General features: G+C 42.0%; 2 protein-coding genes across 2 annotated transcripts; both read left to right on the forward strand.

The window, feature by feature from the left end:
* The first annotated feature begins 621 nt into the window (after positions 1 to 621).
* LOC118432814 (amine sulfotransferase-like) lies at positions 622 to 4,259 on the forward strand. The gene is made up of 6 exons (XM_035844433.1): positions 622 to 768; positions 1,551 to 1,771; positions 2,526 to 2,673; positions 2,897 to 2,998; positions 3,345 to 3,530; positions 4,025 to 4,259. Exons 1-6 carry the CDS (start codon positions 645 to 647, stop codon positions 4,132 to 4,134), a joined length of 891 nt encoding a protein of 296 aa, XP_035700326.1. The 5' UTR covers positions 622 to 644; the 3' UTR covers positions 4,135 to 4,259.
* Positions 4,260 to 5,995: 1,736 nt separating this feature from the next.
* LOC118432815 (amine sulfotransferase-like) lies at positions 5,996 to 9,333 on the forward strand. The gene is made up of 6 exons (XM_035844435.1): positions 5,996 to 6,158; positions 7,025 to 7,245; positions 7,674 to 7,824; positions 8,021 to 8,115; positions 8,498 to 8,654; positions 9,224 to 9,333. Exons 1-6 carry the CDS (start codon positions 6,035 to 6,037, stop codon positions 9,331 to 9,333), a joined length of 858 nt encoding a protein of 285 aa, XP_035700328.1. The 5' UTR covers positions 5,996 to 6,034.
* The last annotated feature ends 571 nt before the right edge of the window (positions 9,334 to 9,904 follow it).

Genomic DNA, 9,904 nt, shown 5'->3' on the forward strand with positions numbered 1-9,904 from the left:
GACTTTATGTGATTAGGCCACAGCAAGTAAATTTTATGGATGACATCAGCGCGTTCATTAATTTTCGCCTACTTTCAGAAAAAAACATGATTTTTTTTCTTCTTTGGAGATTTCAACCTGACGAAATATTACCAAAAATGAGCAAATATGTAGAAGTGATACTAGCGAGGTAGCCATGACTGTAATAATGGTAGAAGTGAACCTACTGCACCTGGGACAATTGCAATGAAGAAACTCCTAGAACTTGGTGTTCGTCGGTCTATCCTTCCTGGGATCTGCGATTTTCTGTCACAGACAGCAGCGTGTCACGTACAAAGGGGCCTTTTCTGATTGGGAAACACTGTGGTCTCAAGGCACGAAGCCTGGTCCCCTGGTCTTCCTTGTCCATATAAACGGTACATCCCCCTCCCAAGAGGATACTTCAGCAGGGGCCTGGACGACATGTCTCTTGCACAGGCCAGTCTTGCGACACATCCGTCCAAAGTACAAACTGATCTAGACAATCTAGTTACCTGGACTGACAGAAACTGTGCCCTAGCGATCCGTAGTAGCATCACAGGACAAGCTCTCATATTTCTGACCACTGTTCCAGTCGAACAAGTTTTCCTGACCTGCATATCGACGAAGTGAAGGCTCTCAACAACATGTCGTATCACGAGTACAAAGGCATATTGTTTCCTGTTATAGTTCCTGAGGAAGCCTTGGACGTCATGCCTGACTACCCAGTGCGTGATGACGACATTTTCATACTGACGTACCCAAAATCAGGTGAGTGGTACTATGTCACCTTGTACTATGACCTTTGTCACTACCTTGTCGCAGAAGGGGAAACAGCTACCCTTGCGACGGCGTTAGCTTGATCGATCAAAAGTAATTATGCAGGGACATGCGGCGTAACCGGCAGAGTGTTCGGCTCAGAACTAAGTGGTTCCTGGTTCGAATCCTAGTCATGTCACCAATCTCGTGCCCTTTAAAATGCGAAGGACACTTTGCACGGCCTTTCTCACTTCACCCCGGGCCCCTGATCCGGTTCGGGAGGTAAAGGGCGGTGGAAGGAGTGGGTTGGGTTGGGTTTCGCCTTCCAATACCGTTCCCGAAACACTACCTTACCTTCTATCTGTACTTGTGTATGTGGCATTGTAAATAATAAGTTATTAATAATTACCTACTCGAGTACAGTGCCACATTGTTCTCGTCTGTCTTAAAGCATTGACCCTTCCTTGTCAACAGAGGAGGTTTGTTCAAAAGTTTTCTATAAACAAGGAGTTCAGCTCAAATTTTTCTGAACCTAATCATGTATTTTTTTATGATGAGCAGTGTTTAATATCATTGGAAATCTCGTCTTTAACACGATACGCCGTTTGCACGCTACCAACTTCACTCATATATTCACATCAACATATTCTTCCGGGAGTCCTTCACTATATGCAAATATTAGTTCCTTTAAAATTACATATTTGCACATAGCTCTACCTCAATAAGAATTGAATGAAAGCAGAATTAGTTGATGCTATGCTGTACATGTACAACCAAAGTGTCATTTTCATCAGGTACGAACTGGATAATGGAAGTAGTGAAAAAGGTCATGAACGCTGCTGGAAAGATGGCCACTCCCGATGAACACAGCACGTGGTGTATCGAAATGTATGTACCAGGCAAGGACGAAAAACCACGCCATGTGCTTGCCATGGATTCGCCATCTCCACGCATAATCCACACGCACCTACCACGGCAACTGGCCCCCAAGATGGTTGCCAATCCTGAGGGAAAGGTACGTGAATGAAGATTAGACATGAAGACGTATAACATTGTGTACATTGTGAACCATTTTCGACCCGGACTTTCTTTCCCACAACCGGTACTTACCTTAGAAATATCATGAAGCTCCTGAATAAAGAGACTCTTTTGAGTTATGTTGTCCACAGACACACACGCAAAAATACACAGCCCGCTGCAGTACCATGCAGGAAAACGCCACGTACACATTTGCAAAACTAACCTTTGTTTCCACTACCGCTACTCACCTACCAAATATCATAAAGATCCATTAACAGTTACTCCAGTTATGTTTTCAACAGACAAACACACAATAATACACAGCCCGCTGCAGCACCGAAGGAAAACGCCAGTTTAACTATTTTCGAACTTAACCCTTTTTATTTGTTTCCAAGACACATCTACCAAATATGAAAATCCATTCACAGCTTCTCGAGGTATATGACCTACCCATAACACCATAGTGCAACCGAAAACATGACCTTCTCGACGAAGGTAACAAGAGTTCCTAGATACTGTAAATGCAGAAACTTTCGCGGTGGTTTAATGTTCGCGGTGGCCGCTTCACCGCGAACTTAAAACCACCGCGAACATTTTCCATGGCAGTAAGAGACTACAGTGCATGATGCTACCGCGAACTTAAAACCACCGCGAAAAGTCCTTTTTTTCCCGCTACCGCTAAATTAAATCCCCTCTAACTTAAATGCATTGACAGTATGTACTAAAAGTTTGCTTTTCACTGTTTCCAGGTAAGAGTGATTGTAGTGGTGAGGAACCCGAGAGACGTGGCGGTCTCCCTTTATCACTATAATAAACAAATGGAAATGGAGTTCGGCACTCACGTGAAAAGTGTAAATTCTTGGGACGCCTTCTCGACTGACTTTCTGGAAGGGAAAGGTAAGTCATTAAAAAAGAAAATAATGCGGTTTAAATAGACCACACTTTTGGGCCAAGGGCCAAGTCAAATGTTGCCTATTTTCCTAAACGTATGTGTAAAACAAATCAACACATCGCCCTATTGACAGAAAGTCGCACACAATCATTTTATCAAAGTTTGTGAATTACAGTGATAATAATGACAAACAGCCTAGTATTACATTACCTTTTCTTCGACTTGTAGTCGTGTATGGAGACTTCTACGACCACGCCCTCGGTTGGTGGAAGATGAAGGATGACAGCCATTTCCTCTTTCTCAAGTATGAAGATATGAAGAAGGTGAAACGTAAAAAAATCCAGCGATGACAATTTTTTTCAAACAGAAAGTCTGACTTTGGCCAGACTTTAGTCATTCAGAAGTAAATCTTACTATGTTTAGATTGTCGCTTTCAAAATATTTACTAACGTTTTAAAATTTCGACGTATTTTACTCTTACTTAGAACTTACACATTGCTTAAGGAGGCTTATTGCACAGAAATGTTTGTCACAATGAACCGGGAATGTTAAGATTTATACAATGCATATACGTAGTTTGGGTGAAGAAGAAAACGAGTCACACTTTCTTTCGTACTGCCATTTCTATGATGACCTACGGAAAATTCTCCTTCGCATAATTCGTAATTAATTGCAGTTGAAAGATCACATTCGTTGTTCTCACAGGACCTGCGTAGTGTGGTCAGCGATGTCGCAGCCTTCCTGAACACCAGCTTAGACCAGGGTACTGTGGACAGCATTGCCGAGTCGTGCACCTTCAACTCTTTGAAGGCAGCTTGGGGCAATTCAGATGATGCTACGAAAAAACATATCTGCAGAAAAGGTGAGTTCCCTATCAGTCCAGCTCACCTCATTGAAGTAACACTAGTCTCTGCCCCTATATCACGCATGACAGAGCAAAGTTCCTTATCTTGAGGTCCTGCAACTACCTCAGTCACCTTCTTGAGTGTCAAAGAATGACGACCACGTTTGCGGCTCTCGTCGATTGTAATTACCTTCGCTTAAGTGATGCTTCATAAAGTTAAATATCAAGTTTGCAAAACGGAATCTAGTTTGCATAATTAATGAGGAAATTGTCTAAACCTGCTCTGTTCCATTATAGGACTATTGCAGCACTTGACATTGGTAAATGAGTAAGAGAAGATTATCAATAGATAAATATTTGGAAAACATACATTACCACCTGATATTCTACCGTCGCACTGTCTGAAATAGTAAATATAAGATGGTTTTAATACTGGTACGTCTCTTAATGATGCAACCCATACTTGCATGCATAATGGGGTTCGATGTTGTTTTGATTTTCGTTCCTCGTAGGTGTCGTTGGTGACTGGAAAAGCATGTTCACGCCGGAGCAAAATGCAGCCTATGATGCCAAACACGAGTTGAGGCTGGAGGGGACTGGCCTGCAGTTTGATTTTGAGTAGCATAATTATATAACCTGTGTGTAAAGGTTGTGGAAAACTCAATATATTATTTTGATTCGACCTGTTCCTTTAACAAGCAAAGAAGCCACAGAATTCCACCTCAATTTTTTCCGTTTACAGGCAAATGAAAACTTTTCACCTCTTATAGCACTGAAGTTGGATCTTAAATGAATGAAAATATTTCATAACTAAAGAGTTAAGATTTATATAGTTAACGTTTTGATCAGCACGTTACCATATGGTATAATGCTATTCATTGTTAAGTAATTTTTTTCCTGTTTATCCTACAGGCACAGTTAAAATTAGTATTCGTATGAAATACTTACGTTCAGTCTATATATGGACTGAGAGAGATATTCAAGAAGTTACAAATGGTTAGCAGAAATGTTACATGTTGAGTCTGAAATGCATCATGCCTTTGGAGTAGGGAGTGGGTGGGGGGGTGGTAAGAGACAAAAGAGTATCTGGTTCAATTCTGATCCATTATGTCGTCGTCTCTGTCCTGTCTCTTTTCTGTGCTTTTTTTTACTTTTTGTGGCATGGTGTGGCCCTATCGGTAAGGTGCTTGGCACAAACCCCAGAGCTCTTGGGTTCAAAACAGCTGGTGTGCCCCGATGTTGTGCCCTTAGGAAATGCACTTAGCACGACTTCAGTCAGGTGTAGTTCTTACAGATGTATATACGAGTTAGCTGCATCCGTCGGTCTGCTTTAGCCGGACTCACAAGGCCAATGACCTTCGCCCGAATGTGTTGACAAGGCCTTGGGGTCAAAAGTTCAATTACCTTCGACGTGGTAAGGTAGCAGACCACAGTATTTCGGTTAGGAACCTGAAAGTTACGCATGCAAAAATGACGTGGCTGAAGTTCAACCGCCAAGCCATGTAATCAAACAGAATTCGAACCGTGTTTATTTTCTAACATATCACTCCGCAGTCCATAGTAACGCCGTTGTCAAGGACACAGTTTTCTTGCCGCCCACCGGATGAAATTCCATCCGACTTTGACACTTGCGTGCACGATTGTATCACGATGTGCGACCTTTTCAGAAAGAAGTGTCGGACGTGTTTGCTATCTGCTCTCCAATACATTTTTGCGGGGTATTACAGTGATTTTTTAAAAAAATTAGTTGGATGATTAAACAGATAAATTAGCAAAATGGCACCGCCGTAAAGAATAAAAATTTCGGCGATTTTTGGATTGGGGGCACCTGCATTTTGGACTGGCATTCGTATTCATTATGTTTACCTTTACAGAAGGGAACATAATGTTTCTGCTTCGAAATTACACGGAATAAAATCACCTGTTTTGAGACCTACGGGGCGGAAAAAGCGATAAGACGACAGTTTAAAAACTATCGGGGTAAAAAAAATTGATGAAGCTGAAATACTAAATATGGTAATTGTCTTGAAATGAAAAAGATACAGGTAACATACTTCAGCTGCAAGCCTTCGTGCAATAGGCGTTAGGCTGGAACGGACTACTTTCTCTCGTAGAAAGAAAATAAAACCAACTCGAACTCTCGACGTGGATTGGCGGCTGAAATTATAGTACATTGCACTTTAGAAGTAGGAATGAATATGCTTGAGTTTAAATTGGGTTGGACGATATATGTAATGCATATGTTCCATCTCGAGCACGTTAAAGAACCCACCACTCTTATTGAAAAAAGTAGGAGCCCTTCCAGGTGTGATCGGATCCACACCGTATACAGCCACATGGCTTTGTTCGACCCTTAGGACATAAATATATAACTTAAGGCGGCCACTGTTCGCCCTAGCGATCCTTAGCCGCAGGACAAGCTCTCGTATTTCAGACCACCGTTCTTCCGGTCGACCAATTTTTCCTGACCCCCTTGGGTATGTGCGTCACCTTGAAGGGGCATCCAACTGAGGGGAGCCAACATGGCGTTTCACGAGTACAAAGGCATTCTATTCTCTGCCGAAATATCGGAGGACACCTTGGACGCAATACCTGACTACCCAGTCCGTGATGACGACATTTTCATCCTGACGTACCCAAAATCAGGTGAGAGGGACTCTGTTTGTGTGACTTTCGTGAAGCATTTTGATATGTTGAAGCTATCCTTGAGATAGCCTATGTTTGCACAATCTCTCGCTGGCTGGGGTTAATGCCACCCCCTCCTCGCGATTTTAGTCAGGCTATCCTTGGGACGGTGGTGAAAGTTCTCATCCGATAAGCAACCCACCCTGCTCTATCAGCTAGCAGTCTGGAGAGAGTCGGGAGCTAAATTCGGCTATTTGTATGCTAGGCTTAACAGTGAAGTACAAAGCCGGGTACAAAGTACAAAGTGGGACCGCGTAGCACAGTGGTATTGCGTACGGCCCGTGACCGAGAGGTTGCGGGTTCGAATCCAGCTGCATGTCACCGATCTTGTGTCCTTGGGAAAGGCACTTTACACGACTTTCCTCACTTTACTCAGGTGAAAATGAGTACCTAGCTTCGGCTAGGGCCGCCTTCTGATGGAGGTTCCGTGTTCGGGGAGAGCAACACCCCAAGCACGTAAAAGAACCCGCCGCATGTGCGAACATGTAGCGGATCAAACCATTCCGGCCAAAATGGGGTAGGGAATTTCCCGAGCAGCCCTCGTAACCCCTGCTTCGCCTATTGGGTCAGTTTAAGTCCTCACTCATAGTGAGCAATTGGGCTGGTCTCAATCATGATGTTTCTGACCTAGGGTGAAGAGATGCTGTTACAGTTCCAATCATGTAACCCGTAACCTTGAAGTGGCCTTCAGGCCTTGTTACGTGGTGACCATTAAGTAAAAAAAAAAAAAAAGCCTTTTATCAGCGTCCATCCAAACTCAAACCATTGCTTTTCACACTTAGTATATGTCAAGACGTCCGTCATCAAAGTTGATATTATTCTATAAGGTACAAACTGGATGATGGAAACAGTGAGGAAGGTCATGACAGCTGCTGGAAAGATGACTACTCCTGACGAACACAGCACACAGTGTTTTGAGCTATACGCACCGTGGATTGACAAAAAACCACGCCATGTGCTTGCAATGGATTCACCATCTCCACGCATAATCCACACACATCTACCACGGCAACTGGCACCCAAAATGGTCGCCAATCCAAAGGGAGAGGTATGTCAATGAATGTTAGACAGCCAAGTACATCTATCTTTATCATCTCCATGAAAAAGATAGATATAGTTTAGATACGGTTTGGGGGGTGTCTGTCTGTTTGTTTGTGTTTCCGGATTTTGTAGTCAGCATAACTTAAGAACCTCTGGATGTATTTCGATAATATTGTGGGTAGGTGTTGATAAAACAAAGGTCAAGGTCGATTTTGGGCCCTCTGGTATGTGACCTTGGTACTTCAATTTAGGAGAAGCTTCGTTTTTTGTGTCTTTTGACCTGGACATGCTATTATCTTGATTTTTGGGTGGTAGATCTGAATATGATACCACCGATATGCTGATTTCAGTCTTGCTGTATCATTCTATTGACCTTCTAGATTTGCTATAGAAATGACGTTCAGTGCCTTAAAGTTTTCTTTTCTTTGCTCCTAGATTAAAGTGATTGTAGTGATGCGGAACCCGAAAGACGCGGTGGTGTCCTTTTACCACTATCTAAAAAACATGGAAAAGGAGTTCGGCAGTGTTGGTCTGAAAAGTCTGGAATCTTGGGACGTATTTGCAGCCGACTTTCTGGAAGGGAAATGTAAGTCAATAAAAGGAACCCCAATCTGGTTTAAACAAGCAGACTTTAGGTTTCAAAGCTAATGTCAAGTACTGACTACAGATGCCCATTTTCTTAACCGTATGTGTATAAAATCAAGAAGTCTCTTTTTGGACCAAAAATATCATTGGTATTCACAACTATGTACTATTTCTCTATCTGACATCTCTATCTGAAGGTCTGTATGGTGACTTCTACGACCACGCCCTAGGTTGGTGGCAGATGAAGGATGACAGCCATTTCCTCTTCCTCACGTATGAAGATATGAAGAAGGTGAAACGTGAAAAAATCCAGCGATGACAATTTTTTTCAAACAAAAAGTCTGACTTTGGCCAGACTTTGATCATTCAGAAGTAAATCTTACTATTTTTAGATTGTCGCTTTCAAAATATTTACTAACGTTTTAAAATTTCGACGTATTTTACTCTTACTTAGAACTTACATATTGCTTAAGGAGGCTTATTGCACAGAAATGTTTGTCACAATGAACCGGGATTGTTGAGTTTTTTACAATGCATATACGTAGTTTGGGTGAAGAAGAAAACGAGTCACACTTTCTTTCGTACTGCTATTTCTATGATGACCTACGGAAAATTCTCCTTCGCATAATTCGTAATTAATTGCAGTTAAAAGATCACATTCGTTGTTCTCCTAGGACCTGCGTAGTGTGGTTAGTGATATCGCAGCCTTCTTGGAAACTAGCTTAGACCAAGCCACCGTGGACAGCATTGCTGAGTCGTGCACCTTCAACACTCTGAAGGAAGCTTGGGGCAGTTCAGACGATGGTATGAAAAGGCACATCTGTCGTAAAGGTGCGTTCCTTACTTTAATTGAGAAACATACATTTCTTCTTCTTCTCTTAACATTAGAGGAGTGACTCTGGAAGCCACCGAGGTCTTCCTCCCTCTATGTCCCAAAAAGTCATAAGTCCAATAGGTGTGAGAACCCCTACCTTCAATTGGGTTGCTATTACAGTCAAACCTGTATTAGGGGCCACCTCTACAGAGGGGCCACCTGTCCATAGTGGCCACTTTTTGTCGGTCCCTTGGGTATTTTATCTACAAGTTACCACCTCTATACAGAGGCCACCTGTCTATAGTGGCCAAATTTGTCCGGTCCCTTGAGTGGCCGCTATAGACAGGTTTGACTGTATTTTGCTCATTCCACGCAGATAGACTCTTGCTCCATCCCCTCAGGCGACCCCCCCCCCCCTTCTCGAGTAGTCTCTCCATAGACCATGTATTTACATTACATGGTCATATTCAATCATTGCACTATCGCCAATGGTAATTGTAAGATTGGTTTTGATACTTGTACATGTCTTAAAAATGTAAACCCGAGTTGTCATGAACAATGGAGGTTGTATTGCTTTTCATTGTAGGTGTCGTTGGTGATTGGAAAACCATGTTCACGCCGGAGCAAAACAAAGCCTATGATGCCAAGCACAAGCTGAGGCTGGAGGGGACTGGTCTGGAGTTTGATTTTGAGTAGCATATATAACCTATGTGTAAAGGCAGTGTAAACTTAACACATTTTTTCCCACCTGTTTTACAAATAAAGAAGCCACAGAATTTCATTTCATTTTCCGTTTACAGGCAAAAATAAAACAATACGTACTGTAGAACAAGTTGGATCTTACATATATTAAATAAATCAAAACTAGCAAATTAAGATTTAGAGTTAACATGTGCTAGCATTATATGCTTTAATGTTCTTCATTGTGAATTTTCCTGTCAATCCCACAGGTAAGAATAATTAGTTGTATGAATCAAAACTAGCAAATTAAGATTTAGAGTTAACATGTGCTAGAATTATATGCTTTAATGTTCTTCATTGTGAATTAGTCATTTTCCTGTCAATCCCACAGGCAAGATAATTAGTTGTATGAAATACTTACTTTTAGTCTATATATGGACCGAGAGAGATATTCAAGAAGTTATAAATGGATATCAGAAAATGCTACATGTAGGTACATGTAGGTACATGTGGGCCATAGGTTTAGTTGAGTCTGAAATACATCATGACTTGCCTTATAAGGACATGTGCTTAATAGACTTTGGGG

This window comes from Branchiostoma floridae, chromosome 16 (assembly GCF_000003815.2).
Source record: "Branchiostoma floridae strain S238N-H82 chromosome 16, Bfl_VNyyK, whole genome shotgun sequence".
Taxonomy (NCBI): Eukaryota; Metazoa; Chordata; class Leptocardii; order Amphioxiformes; family Branchiostomatidae; genus Branchiostoma; species Branchiostoma floridae.